The sequence below is a fragment of the Mustelus asterias genome, chromosome 24, assembly GCF_964213995.1.
Source record: "Mustelus asterias chromosome 24, sMusAst1.hap1.1, whole genome shotgun sequence".
Classification (NCBI taxonomy): Eukaryota; Metazoa; Chordata; class Chondrichthyes; order Carcharhiniformes; family Triakidae; genus Mustelus; species Mustelus asterias.
The window spans coordinates 18,948,332-18,972,887 of NC_135824.1; the positions used below are offsets into that span (position 1 = coordinate 18,948,332).

Consider the following 24,556-nt stretch of genomic DNA (forward strand, 5'->3'; position numbering starts at 1 on the left):
AACAGAGGAACAACATTCGCCACTCTCCAGTCCTCTGGCACCATCCCCGTGGACAGTGAGGACCCAAAGATCAAAGCCAAAGGCTCTGCAATCTCATCCCTTGCCTCCCAAAGAATCCTAGGATATATTTCATCAGGCCCAGGGGACTTATCGACCTTCAGTTTATTCAAAACTGCGAGTACATCCTCCCTCCGAACATCTACTTCCTCCAGCCTATTAGTCTGTAACACCTTCTCTTCCTCAAAAACATAGCCCCTCTCCTTGGTGAACACTGAAGAAAAGTATTCATTCATCGCCTCTCCTATCTCTACTGACTCCATACACAAGTTCCCACTACTGTCCTTGACCGGCCCTAACCTCACCCTGGTCATTCTTTTATTCCTCACATAAGAGTAAAAAGCCTTGGGGTTTTCCTTGATCCGACCCGCCAAGGACTTCTCATGCCCCCTCCTAGCTCTCCTAAGCCCCTTTTTTAGCTCATTCCTTGCTAACTTGTAACCCTCAATCGAGCCATCTGAACCTTGTTTCCTCATCCCTACATAAGCTTCCCTCTTCTTTTTTACAAGACATTCCACCTCTTTTGTGAACCATGGTTCCCTCACTCGGCCATTTCCTCCCTGCCTGACAGGGACATACCTATCAAGGACACACAGTATTTGTTCCTTGAAAAAGTTCCACTTTTCATTAGTGCCTTTCCCTGACAGTTTCTGTTCCCATCTTATGCCCCCTAATTCTTGCCTTATCACATCATAATTACCTCTCCCCCAATTATAAACCTTGCCCTGCCGTACGGCCATATCCCTTTCCATTGCAATAACAAAAGACACCGAATTGTGGTCACTATCTCCAAAGTGCTCTCCCACAACCAAATCCAACACTTGGCCCGGTTCATTTCCCAGTACCAAATCCAATGTGGCCCCACCTCTTGTCAGCCTATCCACATATTGTGTCAGGAAGCCCTCCTGCACACACTGCACAAAAACTGCCCCATCCGAACTATTCGATCTACAAAGGTTCCAATCAATATTTGGAAAGTTAAAGTCCCCCATGACAACTACCCTGTGACCCCCACACCTATCCATAATCTGCTTAGCAATTTCTTCCTTCACACCTCTATTACTATTTGGGGGCCTATAGTAAACTCCTAACAACGTGACCGCTCCTTTCCTATTTCTAACTTCAGCCCATATTACCTCAGTATGCAGATCCCCCTCAAAGTGCCTTTCCGCAGCCGTTAAACTATCCTTGATTAACAATGCTACTCCTCCACCTCTTTTACCAGCTTCCCTACACTTACTGAAACATCTATACCCCGGAACGTCCAACAACCATTCCTGTCCTTGTTCTACCCATGTCTCCATAATGGCCACAACATCGTAGTCCCAAGTACCAATCCACGCCCCAAGTTCATCTACCTTGTTCCGGATGCTCCTTGCATTGAAGTAGACACACTTCAACCCACCTTCCTGTCTACTGGTACCCACCCTTGACCTTGATACCTTCCCCAATACCTCACTACCCTCAACATTGACTTCCGGACTACAACTCCTTTTCCCACCTCCCTGACAAATTAGTTTAAACCCCCCTGAAGAGCCGTATCAAATTTCCCTCCCAGAATATTGGTGCCCCTTTCTGGGATTGTGTTTGCTGGTGTGGGAATCATGGGTATTCTATGCATGATCATCTTCTTCCTGTCTGTACACACCCATTTGACACAGGGCTGCATTAAGAGACCTGGAGATAACATTGCATACGATTGGTAATTGTGTGCAGGGATCCCGATGCGCGATGAATTCGTAATTGTTTGTTGCGATGCAGGTTGCACATGAACTTTATTTAAATGATAGTGGTGTGGTGCCCAGCGCTATGCACTCTGCTGAACGGCAGGTGGGCTGCACATCTCACCCAAGATCCCAAGTCCATGTGAAGGTATCTGAAAGCCAAGGTGCACTTGTTAAAGGCAAGGTGCACTCTGACTGCAGCAGGTGTTGGAAGTGGCTGGTGAAGGGTTGATGAGCAGAAAGAGTGGAAATGGCTGAATATGGTTGCATACCCATTGCAAATTTAGCGAGTTTTGATTTGATTTATTGTTGTCACATGTATTGGAATACACGTGACAATCGTACCCGTCACAGGAATCGGAGCGGGCGAGGGGCGGACCACGCAAAGGTCAATTGACTTCAGGTGGAATTTTCTGGTTTTGGGGCAAGTGCGGCTGGAAAATCCTGCCCAATGGCCTGAATCTGACCGTCTCGCCCACCACAGGAATTGGAGCGGGCGGGAGGTTGGGGCGGGGGGGGGCGGGGGGGGGAGCGGTGGGTGGGGGTTGGGGGTGCGGGCCACGGGAAGGTCCGTTGACCTCGGGCGGGATTTTACGGTTTCGGGATGAGCAAGGCTGTAAAATCCTGCCCAATGAGTCAGGACTGTGGCGGAGAATCAGCTTTCCTACCAACACTGGGGAATTCCTCTCCTGTTTGCCTTCGCTCCTGTCCCCATATTACGCACAAAGTCTCACCCTTACAGAGTCGAGGACTAAGAGTTTAGCATTATGAAGGTTACCGCAGTCTAAACTCAGTGTTGAGCCCAATATTATCAGGAAATACGACAGTTCTTGGACCATCAATCACTGCATGATTCACCTGTAATATTATACAGCCGTCACAAACCCACTAATCGGGCAGATTCCCTCCTCTTGACTTTTTAGATTTGAAGTGGCCATCCTGGCAACAATTACCAACTCTAGGGAGGCCAATCCTCTATACTGTTCAAGTCAACAACTGATCATTAAATTAAAACTGTAAATAATTACCCATTGAGAAGGTAACTGGTTCACCTAATAAATACTTCCTTCTATTCCTGTCAATGGTAAGTCCGCACACTCTGCGACTGCAATAATTTATTGGGTTGAATTAAAGGGTAAAGAACCAGTCAGTGTAGGAGGCCAGGAGAGAAGTGGAGCCAGGTGGCCAAAAGTGGGCCACTCTTTTGTTGAAAACCAATGAAACCAAATTAAACAAACTGAGGGACAAAGTAAAAGGACAGGCCCTTGAAGGGATACAGCCTTTAACAGAAATAAAGCACAAATGGAACTTAAAACATTAAAGTAAAATGTGATTAATGGGTCGGTATGGCACCCCATTCCCTGCGATGCCCAATGGGCACAGAAAGCCTCAAGGGTGCCAGTGGAGGGGCCAGGTCCATGGAGCTTGAAACTAGATACTATCATAGAATCATGGAATCCTTACAGTGCAGAAGAAGGCCATTCAGCCCATTGAGTCTGCACCAACAACAATCCCACCCAAGCCTTATCCCCGTAATCCCACATATTTACCCTGCTCGTCCCCCTGGCACTAAAGGGCAATTTAGCATGGCCAATCCACCTAGGCCACACATCTCTGGAGTGTGAGAGGAAATCGGAGCACCCAGAGGAAACCCATGCAAAGATGGGGGAGAACGTGCAAACTCCACACAGATAGTCATCCAAGGTTGGAATCGAACCTGGGTCTCTAGTGCTGGGAGGGAGCAGTGCTAACCACTGTGCCGCCGTGCTGCCCTATCAAACTGCTTTCCAAAAGATGTGGCTAGTTTTTTACCCCAATCAATTGTCTTGCTTGACTTGTGTTGGCAATTTCCAGGAGCGTTTAATCTTTGTTTCATAAAGTGGTCAATCATCATGGCATTCTATATCTGAGACAGGGACTGATTTAATTCTCCTGCGCTATGCTTTTATTTAAAAATTATTCCTACATAGGGTGTGGGTGTTGATGACAAGGGCAACATTTGTTGCCCTTGAACTGAGTGGCTTGCTAGGCCATTTTAAAGGGCTAACAGTCAACCATAATACATAGAAACATAGAAACTAGAAGCAGGAGTAGGCCATTCGGCCCTTCGAACCTGCTCCTCCATTCGTTTTGATCATGGCTGATCATCGAATTCAATATCCTGATCCCCATCCTTCCCCCCATATCCCTTGGCCCCTTTAGCCCCAAGAGCTACATCTAATTTCTTCTTGAAATCAGACAACGTTTTGGCCTCAGCTGCATTCTGTGGTAGTGAGTTCCACACATTCACCAACCTCTGGGTGAATAAAACTTTCCTCATCTCAGTTTGCCCCTTATCCTCAAACTATGCCCCCCTAGTTCTGGACTCCCTACCCTTGGGAACATTCTTTCTGAATCTACCCTGTCTAATCCTGTTAGAATTTTATAAGTTTTTTATGAGATCCCCTCTTACTCTTCTCAATTCCAGTGAATATAACCCTAACTGACTTAGTCTCTCCTCATATGACAGACCTACCATCCCAGGAATCAGCCTGGTAAACCTTTGCTGTACTCCCTCTAGATAAAGGACATCCTTCCTCAGATAAGGACACCAAAACTGCACACAATACTCCAGGTGTGGCCTCACCAATGCCCTGTACAATTGCAGCAAAACATTCCAAACACTATACTCAAATCCTCTCACTATGAAGGCCAACATACCATTTGCCTTCTTTACTGCCTGCTGTACCTGCGCGCTTACTTTCAGCGACTTATGCACGAGGACACCAAGGTAACAAAAGCATAGTGCAGGAGAATTAAATCAGTCCCTGTCTCAGATATAGAATGCCATGACGATTGACCACTTTATGAAACAAAGATTAAACGCTCCTGGAAATTGCCAACACAAGTCAAGCAAGACAATTGATTGGGGTTTGAAACTAGCCACATCTTTTGGAAAGAGTATCCACCTATCTCAATTTACACCCATTCAAGTAATAATCTATCTTCCTATTATTGCTACCAAAGTGGATAACCTCACATTTATCCACATTATACTGCATCTGCCATGCAGATGCCCACACACTCAGCCTGTCCAAATCACACTGAAGCATCTCTGCATCCTCCTCACTGATTTCAAGATGAACACCGTGGACCTAGAATTTTATTTAGGCCAGACCAGATAAAAATGACAAATTCCCTTCCCTAAAGGACATTAGTGAACCAGATGGGTTTTTACGACAGTCAATGATAGCTTCATGGTCACCATTACTCAGGCCAGCTTTTAATTCCAGATTTATTTAATTGAATTTAAATGCCATTGGCAGCCGTGGTGAGATTTTGAACCCCCAAAGTCTTCGCCTCTGGATTGCTAATCCAGTGATGTTACTGCTGTGCCACTGTCTCCTCCTTCTGCAAGCACACTCTTTCTTACAGAGTATGCTCCCCATTGGATCCTGAGAGTGCTGAGCAAATTGCAGGCAAATTTGGCACAGTGCCAAGCTGTGTATTCATGGTGGAAACATGGGTCAAGGCCACCTGACATTGAAAAAGCCCAGGCGCAGACAGTGCAATGCTTTGGAGTTAGACTATAGCTCTTAGAAACACTCAATAGTTCTGAAAGAACATTTCAGAAATGGAGATATGTGGAGAAAAGTCTGAAGGAAATTGAAAAAAAAATGTGAACAACAGAGATTAAAATACAGTTTCAAATGATAGCTTCAACGTACTTAAGTGCCACACACTTGATTCTTTTCAATTATAAAGAGATACCGCTGATTACTGCAGACTGAGTAAGCATTGGAGGCACCATTCCTAGTTTGTGAAACAGCTATATTTAAATCACAAGCTATTCCATCAAAGGGGGTGGGGGAAATTTGCAAAGATAACAAGAGATGCTAAAGGTGCTGAACCCTATTTTCTCGTGGAGGGAAGGATAAATTCGGAGTTGCATGATCTAATTTTCAGACAGGGAATTAGCATTGGCAAAGGAAAGACCCAGGAGACACGACTCGTGGAAGCAAAGCAAGCCACGAGCTAATTTATGGAACACATTCCAGAATAAAAATGGTGCTTTCAATGGAATATACTGCCATCTAGTGCATTCAGGAAAGAAGCATAAATGTTTCAGTCTAACAAAGAGGTTCATCGCTAATCTGGGAGCAGCACGAAAACAAAATGATCTGTTGTGAGGCTGTGAATAAAGTGTACTGAATAATCATTTTGGTTCACAGTTCTCAGAATGTTTGCTGTTTATTCAGAACGGTTTGGAAGTAGATATTTTGTGGTATTTAAGTAACACATAGTTACAGTTATCTAATGTGGCAACAAGACTTCCTCCCTTCACTGGAACATAGTAAGAACAGCCGTGACAATCTGCTCGTTTGGCATTTCTATCCAACTCAACCTAGTTCTTTTAGGAATACCGGACGAAGGAAATCTTCACCAATGTGGTTACAAAGTCACGTTCCAGACACGTTCTCACCCTGTGGTGGGCGGCACGGTGGTTAGCACTGCTGCCTCACAGCACCAGGGACCCGGGTTCGATTCCTGGCTTGGGTCACTGTATGTGCTGAGTCTGCACGTTCTCCCCGTGTCTGTGTGGGTTTCTTCCAGGTGCTCCGGTTTCCTCCCACAGTCAGAAAGACGTGCTGGTTAGGTGCATTGGCCATGCTAAATTCTCCCTCAGTGTAGCCGAACAGGTGCCGGTGTGTGGCGACTATTGGATTTTCACAGTAACTTCATTGTAGTGTTAATGTAAGTCTACTTGTGACACCGATAAAGTAATAAATTTTGAGACATTTGTTAAAACTCCATTACTTTCTTTCTCAACAGTTTCTGTGTTACTGTGGATCGACAACCATTTATTCAGAAGTCTGTTTGGTGTTAAATAACACTAGAAAAATGAATATTAAGAAAGAACAATTTTAATGAAGGTCAGGTTCACGGCAGAAAATACAACTGTGTTTAGGAAACAACGAGGATTTAAATGGCATCTTTCATGAGGCATCCCAGAGCATTTCACAGCCAATGAAATATTTTGAAGTGTTACCTTTACAATGTCCAGAAATGTGCCAAATTACACACAGCAAAGTCTTACAAATAACAATGAACCAGACAGCCTGCAGAAAATGCTGGAAAAACTCAGCAGGTCTGTCAGCATCTGTGGAGAGAGAAGAGAGCCAACTTTGAGTCTGGAGGATCCTTCGTCACCCCGCTGAGATTTTCCACCATTTTTTGTTTCTGTTTCAGATTCCAGCATCTGCAGTATTTTGCCTTTGACCAGACAATCTGTTTTGGTTCTGTTCTGAAGGATAAATGTTGGTCAGGACACAATGAGAACTTCCTCTTCTTAAATTGTGTAGTAAACTTTAAACTCTTCTTAAGCCATGTAGTACCACGGAATCTGCTATGTCCACCCGAAGAGGGTAGATTGGACCTTGATTCAACATCTCACCTTGGTCCCACAGAACTGCAGGGACTTGTCTCTGGACTGAGGCTTGAATCCACAACTTTCTAACTTAAGAGGTGAGCACCGAGCTCAGGCTAACATTTAAAATAATAACAATCATTGCAGCGGTCAGGGTTTATCAGCAGATGGACAGAGAAACACCAGAAACTAACTCAATGGGCAACCGTCACCCTTGCATCACTTCTGTTAAATACTAAAGCAAGCAAAATCTGGGGAAAGCTCAGAAAGTAAAACAGATCTTCAAGTTTATGTAACTGAGCTGTTAATGTTTGTAAACTGTTGTGTTGTCCGGTATAGTGCACAGGTGAGGTGGTTAAAGTAAGTGGCGTCGTGGTGCTAGGTAATGTCTAGGTGAAAGACAGACCAGACGACCCATGGGAGTGACTGCATCATTGAAAATGATTCTTAGATTGCAGTCAATAATTAACTTGCAACTCTTTTACAAAAAAACATTATTGCATACACACAATTTGTAATTAAAATCTTTAGAGTAAAATTCTGCATTATGAAGTGATGCATTATTTGAACTATAATTTGATACAATAATTAACTTAAATACATTTTGTGGCAGCTGTATGGCTTTAACAAGTTCCAAATCTAGCTCCCTGAACTGTACATAACACTCGGGCAATTAAAACCACTTCACGTCAGTCACAAATCCTCATGTGGTCAATTTGAAGCTTTCATTGAGACAAAACCACAATGTGGACTCAGGAGAACGAGTGACTCCAGTTTGGTGCCAGTTAAGCATTTTGGAATTCAAAATGAGAAATTTCGATCGAGTTGCAGAATTCTTACAGAAACCGTGAAGCCGGCCACGTTTATCAGAGTACAACAAGATGGCTGAAATCAGGGGAGGAAACCGGCTGATCAGCAAATTGCATTTGAACTCCTTTATTTCCCTGCTCGCACACAGGGGAACAGTGTCGATTCACAACACAGGGAAAACCGTTCAGTGCAAACAGACCCACTTCTGGTAGGATGATATTTAGTAGCCTAGTGCCACATGGAGGGGCAGTTCAGATGGAATACAGTAACAGGGGACGACTATCTCACTAGGCTCTGGGCAGTCTGAAGGAAATTATATATTTCCTTAGGAAGGCCATAGGCACAGTCTATTTTTAAAAAAGTTTATAAAAAGCAATGCATTGATAATTTGAAAGTATTCTCACAACACCAGGTTAAAGTCCAACAGGTTTATTTGGTAGCACGAGCTTTCGGAGCGCCGCTCACCTGATGAAGGAGCGGCGCTCCGAAAGCTCGTGCTACCAAATAAACCTGTTGGACTTTAACCTGGTGTTGTGAGACTACTTACTGTGCCCACCCCAGTCCAACGCCGGCAACTCCACATCATTGATAATTTGTGATAAACAATAGTTAATATTCCCAATGTGCTGTGGGGCTTCACACAGAAACGAGACACTGTTGGGTATCTTTCTTTATTTTTCATTGTTGAGCAACACTTATGGTATAAAGTTAAAATATGTTCTGTACACAGAGTTCTGATAAATAGGTTGATTATCTGCCTTTCCTCTTCTCTGGTTTCTCAACATGCATTACTTTTCTAAGCACAGTTATAAAAGCTTAGCATCTTAATATCTGTACAGCCCAAACCATTTTGCTGAAACCGCTAGTTAGTAATGTTGGGAGAATAATTTCTTATCAACATGACAAAAATCATCCGCTTTCGCCCTTGTACAAAACATTATGCAATACAAGTCTGCAGCCACGTGTGAAATAATTTCATTGAACCTTTAGAAAAATATAAATACTGTACTTGTAGGAGCAGCCAATTAGTATTGAATATCACAGAATCAAGGAGTGCAGAAAAGGTTCTTCAGCCCATTGAGTCTGCACCAACGCGTGATGTGTCCAATATTTTGTAAAAATAGACGGCATTTTTAAAAAAATGCATAATATAAAAACGTACGCGCACTCAAATAATTCATTCATTTTGGCTTTTGAGGAAAAAGAAACAGTAAGAAGTCTCACAACACCAGGTTAAAGTCCAATGGGTTTATTTGGCATCATGAGCTTTCGGAGCGCTGCTCCTTCATCAGATGAGTGAAGGGTTGGGTTCACAAACAGGGTATATATAGACACAATTGCACGATAATGGTTGGAATGCGAGTTGGAATGCATTGTCTGTACCTGTAAAGACTTGATTACCTGTTAAGACTGTTTGTGAACCCAACCCTTCACTCACCTGATGAAGGGGCAACGCTCCGAAAGCTCGAACTACCAAATAAACCTGTTGGACTTTAACCTGGTGTTGTGAGACTTCTCATAGTGCCCAGCCCAGTCCAACGCCAGCATCTCCACATCAGGAAGAAGAAAAGAAGAAACATAATCCAGGCCATCAGTATCTTTGGCTTTAATTTTTAAAGTAACTCCCATCTTCAAGTTTTCCCACAGATGTTCTGTACAGTCGCATGCTTTAGATCCTAGTAAGGAAGCTTAGCTTGAAGCTGCTGGGAATCTGGATTTTCTCCAACGCCTGCTGGGATGGACTGAATGGAAAAGTCACTTGAAACCGATATTTGGGATCAATGATTAACGTTGATCCATCTCCACGACTGTTCAATTGTGACTGGAAGAAAAATAAAAACAATGAAGTTTGCTTTTTTTAATAGTTTATAACTTAACTTCTCTCTCTGAACACCTTCCTCGAGCCAGGGCTCTCCAGTGCCCTCTTCTGCAGATCATGAGAGGGGGAAAGTTTAAGGGAGACGTGCGGGAGAAGTTTTTCACGCAGAGAGTGATGGGTGCCTAAACGGGCGCTGCCAGAGGAGGTGGTGGAAGCAGGCATATTAACAACACTTAAGAGGCATCTGGATGGGTACATGAGTCGGGAGGGGATAGAGACCGAGTAAGGACAGAAGGTTTTTTTTTGGTTCAGTCAGGGCATCATGGTCGGTGCAGACTTGGGGGAGCCAAAGGGCCTGTTCCTGTACTGTACTTTTCTTTGTTCTTTGAAATTAGGTTTAATCACCAAGTATTACTTTCACTCACCTGAACTTTGCGCACAAAGGCTGGAGCCAACCGTTTCTCAAAATCGTCAATGGGTGTATAGGAATTCAAAATCTTGACAATCTGTTGAAATAAAGTACTGAAGCATGGGTAGAAATTCCACATTAAAAAATGTTCTCTTAACCATAAAGGTCACAGAATAGTTCCGGTGCAGGAGGAGGCCATTTGGCCCATCATAGCTGCACCAGTTCCCTAAACGAGCATCGTGGCTTAGTGCCATTCCCCTGCCTTTTTCCCCATACATTCTTTCAATTCAAGTGGTCATCCAACACCCTCTTGAGTGCTTCCGCCTCCACCACACTCCCAGGCAGTGCAGTCCAAACCCAAACCACTCATTGTGTGAAAAACATTTTTCTCACATCACATTTGCTTCTTTTGCAAATCACTTCAAATCTGTACCCTCTCGTTCTCGACTCTTTCACGAGGAGGAACAGTTTCTCCCTATCTACTCTATCCAGCCCCTCATGATTTTGAACATCTCTATCAAATCTCCTCTTAACCTTCTTCTCTCCAAGGAGAACAGTCCCAACCTCTCCAATCTATCCTCATATCTGAAGTTTCTCATCCCTGGAACCATTCTAGTAAACCTCTTCTGCACTCTCTCCAATGTGTTCACATCCTTCCTATAGTACGGCACCCAGAACTACACACAATATTCCAGCTGAGGTCTAACTAGTGCTTTGTATACGTTCAGCATAACCTTGCCCTTGTACTCTATTCCCCTATTAATAAATCCCAGAATACTATATACTTTATTAACTACTCTCTACCTGTCCTGCCACCTTCAATGATCTATGCATAGAAATTCCCAGGTCCCTCTGCTTCTGCATCCCGTTAAGCATTTTACCCTTTATTTATATTGTCTCTCCAAGTTCTTCCTATAAAAATGGATCACCTCACACTTCTCCACATTGAACTTCATCTGCTTCTTATCTGTCCGGTGTGGCACAGTGGTTAGCATTGCTGCCTCACAGCTCCAGGGACCCGGGCTCAATTCCAGCCTCGGATGACTGCCTGTGTGGAGTTTGCACGTTCTCCCCGTGTCTGCATGGGTTTCCTCCCACAGTCCAAAGATGTGCAGGTCAGGTTGATTGGCCATGCTAAACTGCCCCTTAGTGTCCCAAGATGTATAGGTTAGGGGAATGAGTAGGGTAAATAAGTGGGGTTACAAGGATAGGGACTGGGTAAGATGCTCTGTTGGAGAGTTGGTGCAGACTCGATGGGCTGAATGGCCTCCTCCTGCACTGTAGGGATTCGATGCCCACTCCACCAACCTGTCTATGTTCTTTTGAAGTTACACTGTCTGCTTCACAGTTTACAATACTTTCAAGTTTTGCATCATCCGCAAACATTGAAATTGTCCTCTGCACACCAAGATCTCGATCATTAATATATATCAGAAAAAGCAAGGGTCCCAATACTTGGGAAGGGTCCAAAGATGTGCGGGTTAGGTTGATTGGCCATGCTAAAATTGCCCTTAGTGTCCTGAGATGCGTAGGTTAGAGAGATTAGTGGGTAAATATGTAGGGATATGGGGGTAGGGCCTGGGTGGGATTGTGGTCGGTGCAGACTCGATGGGCCGAATGGTCTCTTTCTGTACTGTAGGGTTTCTATGGTTTCTATGACTGACCCCTGAAGAATTCAAACACAAGCCACCCTCCACACTGAAAAATATCCATTGATCATTACTCTCTGCTTCCTATTATTCAGCCAATTTTGTATCCACATTGCTACTGTCACTTTATTTCCAAGACCTATAACTTTTCTCACAAGTCTGTTCTGTGGGACTGTATCGAATGCCTTTTTGAAAGTCCGTGTACACCACATCAACTGCATTACCTTCATTGACCCTTTCTGTTACCTCCTCAAAAAACTCCAACAAGATAGTTAAACACTATTTCCCCTTTAGAAATCTATGCTGGCTCTTCCTATTCAACCCACATTTTCCCATGTGACTACTAATTCTATCCCGAATAATTGTTTCTAGAAGCTTGCCCACTAGTGATGTTAAACTGACTGCCCTGTAATTGCTGGGGCTATCCTTACAACCTGTTTTGAACAAGGGCGTAATGTTTGCAATTCTCCAGTCCTCTGGAACCTCCCCTGAGTCTAGGGAAGACTGGAAGATTATAGCCAGCGCCCCCACAATTTCCATTCTCACTTCCTTCAATATCCTGGGAAGCGTCTTATCCGGTCCCCATACCTTGTCAACTTTCAGCACTGACAGTCTATTCTACACTTCCTCCTCATCAATTTTGAACCCTTCTAGGGGCAGAATTTCATCACCTGTTACCATGTCCTGGGTAGCATCTACTCTCTTGGCAAAGTATTCACTTAATACCTCAGCTGTGCCCCCTTCCTGTATATATAAATTCCCTTTTTGATTTGATTTATTATCATCACATGTATTAGCATATAGTGAAAAGTATTGTTTCTTGTGCGCTATAGAGGCAGAGCATACCGTTCATAGAGAAGGAAACGAGAGAGTGCAGAATGTAGTGTTACAGTCATAGCTAGGGTGTAGAGAAAGATCAACTTAATGCAAGGTAGGTCCATTCAAAAGTCTGATGGCAGCAGGGAAGAACCTGTCCCTAGTCTTCCTTGATGAAGCTCTGGGTTCAAGTCCAGGGTGTGGAAATGCCGGCGTTGGACTGGGGTGAACATAGTAAGAAGTCTCACAACACCAGGTTAAAGTCCAACAGGTTTATTTGGTAGCAAATGGTATAGCTTATGGTATTTGCTACCAAATAAACCTGTTGGACTTTAACCTGGTGTTGTGAAACTTCTTACTGTGTTCAAGTCCAGGGAACAGGGTTCAATTCTGGCCTTGAGTGATTGTGTGGAGTCTGCATGTTCTCCCCGTGTCTGCGTGGGTTTCTTCCGGGTTTCCTCTTACAGTCTAAAGATGTGCAGGTTAGATGGATTGGCCATGCTAAATTGCCCCTTAGCATCCAAAGCCGTGTAGATTAGGTGGGTTAATGGGGTGGCTGCGGGGTAGGGCCTGGGTGGGATGCTCTGTCAGGGAATCAGTGCAGACTCGATGGGCCAAATGGCCTCCTCTTGCACTGTAGAGATTCTATGATTCTAAGATCAGGACTTGTTGGCCACAGAAGGAGTGTTCATGACTCTGTTCATTGAACTGAATCCTTCCCCCGCTCCCCCACTATTCCCCAAAGGGGGAAAAATGTGCGTGAAGATGTGCTAAAAATAAGGATATTACCTATTTAACTTGAAAAAAATAACTATTGAGAGCTGGCTAATTTGGTGAACTAAGATAACATCACAATATTGTGTGTCTTTCTATATATTTTGAGTGATAGTGAGAATAGTTCAGCAACAACCTTTCACAGGCTGCCCTCTGTAAAAAAAAAGAAATTATTGTGACATCTGAAGTCCTGGTAAACCAAGGGCAATTATATAAAGACATGTTGGAATACAGGCAATCAAACCAGAAACCAAACTAAAACAAATCAGGAAAATAAAATGAAGAAATATCTCTGACTGAGGGATTGAGGCAGAAGAGAGGGAACATTCGGAGACACGGAGTGGGAGACAGAGGATTGAAATCTGTCTGACAGCAATCGAGAGAGGTCAACCGAAACACAAAGCTAAAAGCAGACCTGCACAGCTGAGAGAGAAGAACATCTTTCACATATTTCTTTTACGTCATCGTCTGTTGTCTTGTTGACCTGAAGCAGCCAGGCAGCCTGAGAGAGTGGCTCCAGGGTCTCTTTTGCATTGCTACTCTGCATATTCTTATCCTTCAACCACTCTTCCAAGTAGCTAATATTACACCTGCGTCAAGAAGAAAGAAATCGTTCACTAAAGATAAACTGACATAACACATGACTGGGACAAGACGATTATGGATTCAAACCGTCACGCCAGCTTCAATTATGCTACACTAAATGTGCATTGCAAATAACTCCATTTAATACACAAAGGCTGAGATTAATAGCATCTCCATTAGTTTAGTAAAATACCATTTATATTTGCAAGTTTAATGTCCTGTACACATTTCTCCCCGTCCTTTAGTCTCCTCTCTTGATGGCAGGCATCCGTGTTGGTGGCAAAAGTGCTTTATTGCCACTTGTAAAGTATTACTTTAATTGCTTTGTGTACTACACAAATAGCTTGTGCGTTAGAATAAGTGTTTATAGAAAAATACATTCATTCTTACATCATTCACAGCCCTGGGTAATGTGGTAGGTCTCATTCAGATGGCTTATTTTTAGAACCCTGCAGTCTCCAAGTTCATCGCAAGTACATGATCCGGAACAGGACAGCACAGTTCAACATCACAAATAGAGGAACAAAGAACAAAAAAAATGAAAAGTACAGCACAGGAACAGGCCCTTTGGCCCTCCATGCCTGTGCCGATCATGATGTCTGCCTAAACTAAAACTATATGCACTTACGGAGTCCGTATCCTTCCATTCCCATCCTATTCATATATTCGTCTAGTTGCCCATTAAATGACCCTATTGTACCTGCTCCCACCACCGCCCCGGGCAGCGCATTCCAGACATTCACCACCCTCTGTGTAAAAGACTTGCCTCACACATCTCCTCTAAACTTTCCCCCATTCACCTTAAACCTATGTCCCTGAGTACTTGACTTTTCTACCCTAGGAAAAAGCATCTGATTATCCACTCTGTCCATACCACTCATAACCTTGCAGACCTCTATCAGGTCACCCCTCAACCTCCGTCGTTCCAGTGAGAACAAACCGAGTTTATCCAACCTCTCCTCATAGCTAATACCCTCCAGACCAGGCAACATCCTGGTATACCTTTCCTGTACTCTCTCCAAAGCATCCACATCCTTCTGGTAGTGTGGCGACAAGAATTGTACACAATATTCTAAATGAGGCCTAACTGAGGTTCTGTACAGCTGCAGCATGACCTGCCAATTTTTATACTCAATGGCCCGACCAATGAAGGCAAGCATGCCATATGCTTTCTTGACTACCTTATCCACCTGCGTTGCCACTTTCAGTGATTGGTGGACATGTACGCCCAGATCTCTCTGCCTGTCAATTCTCCTGAGGGTTCTACCATTTACTGTATAGTTCCTACATACATTGGACCTTCCAAAATGCATCACCTCACATTTGTCCGGATTAAACTCCATTTGCCATTTCTCTGCCCAAGTCTCCAACCGGTCTATATCTTGCTGTATCCTCTGACAATCCTCTTCACAATCCGCAACTCCACCAATTTTTATGTCGTGTGCGAACTTACTAATCAGACCAGCTACATTTTCCTCAAAATAATTGATAAATACTACTAACAACAAAGGTCCCAGAACTGATCGCTGTGGAACACCACTAGCCACAGCCCTCCATTCAGAAAAGCAAGGAATCTCTGTTTCTACTATGGCCTCAGCTTGAGCTCAGTGCTGTCACCACTTGCACCAGGAGGTCACGTGTTCAAACCAGGGATCCGGGCATATCATAGAATCATAAAATCCCGATAGTGCAGGAGGCCGCCATTCGGCCCATCGAGCCTGCACTGACAACAATCCCACCCAGGCCCTGCCCCTGTAACCACACATATTTACCCTGCTAGTCCCCCTGACACTAAGGGGCAATTATAGGCCGGTGAGCTTGACATCCGTGGTAGGGAAGTTGTTGGAGAGGATTCTTAGAGACAGGATGTATGTGCATTTAGAACGGAACAATCTCATTAGTGACAGACAGCATGATTTTGTAAGAGGGAGGTCGTGCCTTACAAATTTGGTGGAGTTTTTTGAGGAAGTGACAAAAACGGTTGATGAAGGAAGGGCCGTGGATGTCGTCTATATGGATTTCAGTAAGGCATTTGACAAAGTCCCACATGGCAGGTTGGTTAAGAAGGTTAAAGCTCATGGGATACAAGGAGAAGTGGCTAGATGGGTGGAGAACTGGCTTGGCCATAGGAGACAGAGGGTAGTGGTCGAAGGGTCTTTTTCCGGCTGGAGGTCTGTGACCAGTGGTGTTCCGCAGGGCTCTGTACTGGGACCTCTGCTATTTGTGATATATATAAATGATTTGGAAGAAGGTGTAACTGGTGTAATCAGCAAGTTTGCGGATGACACAAAGATGGCTGGACTTGCGGATAGCGAAGAGCATTGTCGGGCAATACAGCAGGATATAGATAGGCTGGAAAATTGGGCGGAGAGGTGGCAGATGGAGTTTAATCCGGATAAATGCGAAGTGATGCATTTTGGAAGAAATAATGTAGGGAGGAGTTATACAATAAATGGCAGAGTCATCAGGAGTATAGAAACACAGAGGGACCTAGGTGTGCAAGTCCACAAATCCTTGAAGGTGGCAACACAGGTGGAGAAGGTGGTGAAGAAGGCATATGGTATGCTTGCCTTTATAGGACGGGGTATAGAGTATAAAAGCTGGAGTCTGATGATGCAACTGTATAGAACGCTGGTTAGGCCACATTTGGAGTACTGCGTCCAGTTCTGGTCGCCGCACTACCAGAAGGATGTGGAGGCGTTAGAGAGAGTGCAGAGAAGGTTTACCAGGATGTTGCCTGGTATGGAGGGTCTTAGCTATGAGGAGAGATTGGGTAAACTGGGGTTGTTCTCCCTGGAAAGACGGAGAATGAGGGGAGATCTAATAGAGGTGTACAAGATTATGAAGGGTATAGATTGGGTGAACAGTGGGAAGCTTTTTCCCAGGTCGGAGGTGACGATCACGAGGGGTCACGGGCTCAAGGTGAGAGGGGCGAAGTATAACTCAGATATCAGAGGGACGTTTTTTACACAGAGGGTGGTGGGGGCCTGGAATGCGCTGCCAAGTAGGGTGGTGGAGGCAGGCACGCTGACATCGTTTAAGACTTACCTGGATAGTCACATGAGCAGCCTGGGAATGGAGGGATACAAACGATTGGTCTAGTTGGACCATGGAGCGGCACAGGCTTGGAGGGCCGAAGGGCCTGTTTTCTGTGCTGTACTGTTCTTTGTTCTTTAGCATGGCCAATCCACCTAACCTGCACATCAGCAGGACAAATCCAATCCAGTCAATTACTGCCCCATCAGTCTTTATCATCAGTAAGTTGATGGAAGGGGTCAACAACAGTGCAATCTGTGGGAGGAAACCGGAGCACCCGGAGGAAACCCACGCAGGCACGGGGAGAATGTGCAGATTCCACACAGTCACCCGAGGCCAGAATTGAACACGGGTCCCTGGCGCTGTGAGGCAGCAGTGCTAACCACTGTGCCACCATGCAATATTGAAGGGGTGCTACATTGTCAGAGGTCTCTTCGAAGGGACGTCAAACCAAAGCCCTGACCGCTCTCTTAGCAAGATACAAAATGATTAGCATGACTTGAAGAACAGGGGAGTTCTTTGGATCAGCTGGCTAACATTTATTCAGTAACCAACCCCACTAAAACAGACAATAAGATCATTTAATTGGATTGCTGCTTTTGAGATCTTGCTGGGTACAAACTGGTAGCTGTGCTTCCCTACATTGTAAAAGTGGCTAGAATTCAAAACTATTTCAATTGGTTAAAAAACATTTTGGAATATTCTGAGATTGTGAAATTTTATTTAAACAATTCTTCATTCAGAGGGTATGGACGTTATTGGCTACCTTAGCATTTATTACCCATCCCTAATTGCCCATGAGAAAGTGGTGGTGAGACTCTCTCTTGTTGGAGATAGTAAGCCTGGCAATTGTTTGGTGCAAATGTTACTTGTCAATAACCAGCTCAAACCTAGATATTGTCCAGGTCTTGCTGCATTTGCTCATAAACTGCTTCAGTTTCTGAAGAGTCACAATTGATGTTGAACATTGTGACACTTCTGATTTTATGTTGGAAGGAAAGATGAAGCAGCTGAAGATGGCTGAGCCTTGGACACTACCCTGAGGAACTCCCGTAGTGATATCCTGGAACTGAGATGATTGACCTCTAACAACCACAACCATCTTTCTTTGGGCTCCACATGATCCCAACCAGTGGAGAGCTTTCCCCTTAATTCCCATTGTCTCCAGTTTTGCTAGGGTTCCTTGATTCCACACTCAGTCAAATGTGGTCTTGATATCAAGGCTGTCATTTCACCTCCTATCTTCTTCTTTCCATTTTCCATTCTACAAACGTGTCCAGGGGAGTAATGAGATCTGGAGAGGAGTGACCCTGGTGAAACCCAAACTGAGGGTCAGAGAGTCAGTTATTGCTGAGCAAGTGCTGCTTGATTGCACTGTTGTTGATCCCTCCATCAATTTACTGATGATGAAGAGTAGACTGATGGGGCAGTAATTGGCTGGGTTGGATTTGTCCTGCTTTATTAGTGTCACAAGTAGGCTTACATTCACACTGCAGTGAAATTGCCCTCGACTGGGCAATTTTCTACATTGCTGTGTAGATGCCAGCGATGATAATGGAAGAGTCTGTGAAGTTACAGATTGTGACAATGCCCCATGAATGCCCGTTTTGAGTTGGTCAGTCTGTTCAAAGTGTATCCCTTTAGCAAGATGGTAGTGCCACACAACACAATGGAGAGTATCAGCAATGCAAAAATGGGACTTTGTCTGCACAAGGACTATGGGGTGCCAGTATTGTAGCAGTACTGGACCAGCATAGCTAGGGGTGCAGCAAGTTCTGGAGCACAAGTCTTCATTGCTATTGCTGGAGTATTGTCAGGGCCCATAGCCTTCGCAGTGTCCAGTGCCTTCAGCCATTTCTTGCTATCATGTCGGGTGAATCGAATTGGCTGAAGACTGGTATCTGTGATGCTGGGGACCTTTGGAAGAGGCCGAGATGGGTCATCCACACGGCACTTCTGAGTGAAGGTGGCTACAAATGCTTCAGTCTTGCCCTTTGCACAGATGTGCCGGGCGCCCCCATCACTGAGGGTGGGAATATGTTTGGAGCATCCTCCTCCAGTTATTTGTTGAATTGTCCACCACCATTCATAACTGGATGTGGCAGTTGCGCAGAGCTTTGATTTGTTAGTTGTGAGATCACTCATGTCTATCTATGGAATAAAAGCAAAATACTTCAGATGCTAGGATCTGAAGCAAAAACACAAAATGCTGGAAAATTTCAGCAGGTCTGACAGCATCTGTGGAGCGAGAATGGAGCCAACGTTTCAAGTCTAGATAACCCTTCGTCAGAGCGAAGGGTCTGATGGGTCTGGCTCTGATGAAGGTTCATCTAGACTCGAAATATTGGCTCTATTCTCTCCCCACAGATGCTGTCAGACCTGTTGAGATTTTCCAGCATTTTCTATTTTTGTTTCTATCTATTGCATGCTGCTTTCGCTGTTTGGCATGCAAGCAGTCCTGTGTTGTAGCTTCAGCAGGTTGTCATTTACTGGTGCTGCTCTTTGCATGCCCTCCTGCACTCTTCATATTACCAGCTTGATCCTCTAGCTTGATGGTAATGGTAAGAGTGGGGTATACGCCGGGCTATGAAGTTACAGTTTGTGATGGCCTATAGAGCCTCTTTTTTTTTTATTCGTGGGACATAGGTGTCATTGGCTGGCCAGCATTTATTGCCTAGTTGTCCTTGAACTGAGTGGCTTGCTAGGCCATTTTAGAGAGCAGTTGAGAGTCAACATGGTTGGGCGGCACAGTAGCACAGTGGTTAGCACTGCTGCTTCACAGCTCCAGGGACCTGGGTTCGATTCCTGGCTTGGGTCACTGTCTCTGTGGAGTTTGCACATTCTCCTCATGTCTGCGTGGGTTTTCTCCGGGTGCTCCGGTTTCCTCCCACAGTCCAAATATGTGCGGGTTAGGTTGATTGGCCATGCTAAAATTGCCCCTTAGTGTCCTGAGATGCGTAGGTTAGAGGGATTAGTGGATAAAATATGTAGGGATATGGGGGTAGGGCCTGGGTGGGATTGTGGTCGGTGCAGACCCGATGGGCCGAATGGCCTCTTTCTGTACTGTAGGGCTTCTATGATTTCTATGAACCACATTGCTATGGGCCTAGAGTCACATGTAGGCCGGACCAGGTAAAGACAGCGAATTCCCTTCCCTAAAGGACATTATCGATGGGTTTTTCCAACAATCAACAATGGTTTCTCGGTTATCTGCTGTGGCGGGATTCGAACTTGGGTCCCCAAAACATTAGCCGAGTTCCTGGATTGATAGTCTAGCGATAATACCACTAGGCCATCACCTCCCCATGGATGCCCAGTTTTGAGTTGTTCAATCTGTCTGAAATTTGTCCATTTAGCACGGTGCTAGTGCCACACAACACAAAGGAGGGTATCAGCAATATAAAGGCAGAACTTTGTCTCCACAAGGACTGTGTGACGGTCACTCTTATCAATATTGTCATGGACAGATGCATCTGTGACAGGTAGACTGGTAAAGACAAAATTGAGTGGGTCGCTCCCCCCCCCCCCCCGACAAAAGGCTTTGTTTAAATGCAAGTTCCTTTCTTCCTTTCAAGTCCTCTGTTCAGCTTCCAAAGTAAAAGTGACAATTCGCTGGAATTCTACTGCCCACGGAAATCAGAGCAGGAAAGAGGCGGACAACCGGAAAGTCCGTTGACCTCAGGTGGGATTTTCCAGTCTCGAGTCGAGCGAGGCCATAAAATTCCTGGCAATGGGTGAGATTTTTACTCATGCCAACCCCAATCATGGGCAGAGAGTTAAGACGGGACCCATCACAGCGCTTGGGGTTATATCGCTGACAGATTTAATGCAACTCACTCTCTGAGGAAGTACTGGAGGAAAATGCCTGCAACGTTTCCGACTTTACCTTATCTGCATTCCTTTTCTGCAAGAGCACATGTCCTTTCGCAGAAAGAGATTATTGAGGGTGATTGCTCCAATGAGGAAGAAGAGCTGCTTCACTGCCTGTTTGATCAGCTCGGAGTCCATGTCATGCTGACACATTGTGCTGAAATAGTAACTCAGCTGCTGCAGAATGGAAGAGATGGTGTACTTGTTTATTTCTTCTCGATAGCTCGAAGATCGTTTCCTCAGTCCAGTTGGCTTCATGCTCGAAATGCCTTGAAGACTCTCGTGTTCCAGCATCCCTGGTACTAAAATGGAGCAATAATAATTATGACTTAGTTTCAGTACAAGACTGGCACCACATTTGCTAATATAATCATTGACATTACACAGAAGTCCGCACAGAAACAGGCAATCTGACCATGCATACCAGAAATAATGCCATCACTTGATTACACCACTCCATGTGCTACGCACACCAGTCTATTTTCAATGGCAGTCCATAGAATAGAATCCCTACTGTGCAGAAGGAGGCCATTTGGCCCATCGAGCCTGCACCGACAACAGTCCCACCCAGGCCACATCCCTGTAACCCCAAGTATTTATCCTGCTAGTCCCCTTGACACTAAGGGGCAATTTACCATGGCCACTCCACCTAACCTGCACATCTTTGGATTTTGGGAGGAAACCGGAGCACCCAGAGGAAACCCACGCAGACACGGGGAGAACATGCAAACTCCGCACAGTCACCCGAGGCCGGAATTGAAAATGGGTCCCTGCCGCTGGGAGGCAGCAGTGCTAACCACTGTGCCACCATGCTGCCCCATATCTTACCCTATCAAATGCACTCATATCATGCACACACATCACAGTACTAGAACTAGAATCTTATCCTATTTCAACTGTAGCATTTGGCATGAACAAGTTAAAGTTTAAAGTTTATTTATTAATGTCACACGTAGGCATACCTTAACACTGCAATTAAGTTACTGTGAAAATCCCCTAGTCAACACTCCGGCACCTGTTTGGGTACACCGAGGGAGAATTTAGCATGGCCAATCCACCTAACCAGTTCGTCTTCGGACTGTGGGAGGAAACCGGAGGAAACCCTTGCAGACATGGGGAGAATGTACAGACTCTGCACAGGCAATGATCCAAGCTGGGAATCGAACCCAGGTCCCTGGTGCTGTGAGGCAGCAGTTTAAAAAAAGAAAATTCATTTGTGGGACATGGGCATTGCTGGCTGGCCTGCATCCCTAGTTGCCCGAGGACAGTTGAGAGTCAACTACATTGCTGTGGCTCTGGAGTCACATGTAGGCCAGACCAGGTAAGGATGGCTGATTTCCTTTCCTGAAGGACATTAGTGAACCAGATGGGTTTTTCCGACAATTGACAATGGTTTCATGGTCATCAGTAGATTCTTAATTCCAGATATTTTAATTGAATTCAAATTCCACCATCTGCCGTGGTCGGATTCGAACCTGGGTCCCCAGAACATGAGCTGAGTTTCTGGATTAATAGTCTAGCGATAATACCACTAGGCCATCGCCTCTCCTAAACCACTGTGCTAACCACTGTGCCGCCCCACACATTTCCTGCAAGTTAACGTTCTACCATTTCTTGATGAAAATTGAGGATGTATTTCAAATGGCACAAGACCTTCTATAAGGACATGGTTTTTTCACCTGACGAGCCAGAGTTGATTGTTGAAGATAAGAGAAATGAAAAGTAAACGGTCTTTACCGATCATTGGTTGCAGATCATCCTCCATCACCTGAATGAGTTGCTGGTAAATGTGGATCGCCAAATCACTCAGGATCTGTCTGTATTCCGACAGGTCAAAGTTTCTCAGACACTGATTATTTTGTTGAGGAGTGTTGTGCTTCATAAATTCCTTCATTAAAAGCAATAAATATCACATGTTAAAAAGTCTTAGTCGAAGAAACATCACAGACGATAGTTCCCTACATATTTATTCTCTGCGAAGTGAGAAAGACTCATTTCCCACCTGTCAAAGGACTAAAACATCCCGTGCTAAACTGCCCCTAAGTTCAACTTTTCAAACACAATTGTTTTATGAGATATGAATACATAATATATAAAACAAAATCAACAGCTCCATTCATTGAGTCATAGAGTTTTACAGCACAGAAAGAGGCCCTTCGGCCCATTGCGTCTGCACTGGCCATTGAGCCCCTATCTATTCTAATCCCATTTTCCAGCACTTGGTCCGTAGCCTTGTTTGCTATGGCATTTCAAGTGTTCATCTGAATGCTTCTGAAACATTGTGAGGGTTCCTGTCTCTACCACCCATTCAGGCAGTGAGTTCCAGGTTCCCAACACCCTCTGGGTGAAAATGTTTTTCCTCAAATCCCCTCAAACTCTCCCTCCTCCTTACCTTAAATCTATGCCCCCTGGTTATTGATCCCTCTACCAAGGGGAAATGTTCCTTCCTACCTACCCTATCTATATCCCTCATCATTTTCCTCACCTCAATCAGGTCTCCCCTTGGTCTTTTCTGTTCTAGGGAAAATATTCTAACCAGCCTCTCTCGATAGGTAACATCCTGATGAATCTCATCTGCAGCCTCTCTAATGCAATCACATCTTTCCTATCATGTGGCAACCAGAACTGCGCACAGTACTCTAGCTGTGGCCCATCAAGCATTTTATACAGCTCTATCATAACCTCCCTGCTCTTATATTCTAATAAAGGCAAATATCTCACATGCTTCTTAACCACTTTATGTACCTGTCCTGCTGCCTTCAGAGATCTATGGACATGCACCTCAAGGTCCCTCTGGTGCTCTGTACTTCCGAGCATCCCTCCATTCCTTTGCCTTGCTAGAACCCCCCCAAAATGCATCACCTTGAGCATCCACAATTTTAATAGCCCCACTATCGGTGGTCCTGCCTTCAGCTGCCTGGATCCTAGGCTCTGAAATTTCCTCCCTTAATCTCTGTGCCTCTTGGCTTCGCCCTCTTCCTTTAAGATACACCTTGAAATCTCTCCCTTAGACCAAACTTGTGGCCATTTGTCCAAATACATTCGTACATGACCTGGTGTCAAATTGTTATAATACTTTTGGTGAAGTGGTTAGGGGATATTTTATTATATTAAAGATGCTGTATAAATACAAATTGCAGTGTGCTCAGATTCATTCATAATTTTTCAAATAATAAAATACTCGATGGTCACACACAATAAGACCTGGGTGGCTTGGACTGATGGGTGGCAGGAAACACTCACCAAGACGAAGGAATGACTTCTCCCCAAGTGAAAGCCAATCAGCATCCCCTTTACATTATCATCACCAAATTCCCACCATCAATAAAATGGAGGTCACCATTAATCAGAGCCTCGATTCGGACCAGCTTAAATATTCCATAGAAGCATCATTTGGACCCAAAACCTTAACTCTGTTTCTCTCCACCGATGCTGCCAGGGCTGCTTGCAGGAATTTTACCACCTCGCCCGCCCGAGGCTGGTAAGAGCCTGCCTGCGGCCAACGGAGAATGCCGTTCTGTGAGCCTCGCCCACCCCGATTCTGGGGCAGGCCAGGGGATAAAATTCCGGCCACTGAGTTTACCCAGCATTCTCTGTTTT

At 44.7% G+C, this 24,556-nt stretch overlaps 1 protein-coding gene across 2 annotated transcripts in view; it reads right to left on the minus strand.

Moving 5' to 3' along the window:
* Positions 1-8,527: 8,527 nt before the first annotated feature.
* The window catches only part of myo5c (myosin VC), a 128,417-nt gene continuing 112,388 nt past the window's right edge, over positions 8,528-24,556 (minus strand). For both annotated transcript variants that reach the window (XM_078241360.1, XM_078241361.1), the window contains 5 exons: positions 22,694-22,844; positions 20,973-21,258; positions 13,881-14,055; positions 10,243-10,323; positions 8,528-9,820 (listed from right to left, as the gene is read on the minus strand). In XM_078241360.1, coding sequence (XP_078097486.1) covers positions 9,668-9,820; positions 10,243-10,323; positions 13,881-14,055; positions 20,973-21,258; positions 22,694-22,844 — 846 coding nt within the window. In that variant the 3' untranslated portion in view covers positions 8,528-9,667. The remainder of the gene's footprint in view (positions 9,821-10,242; positions 10,324-13,880; positions 14,056-20,972; positions 21,259-22,693; positions 22,845-24,556) is intronic.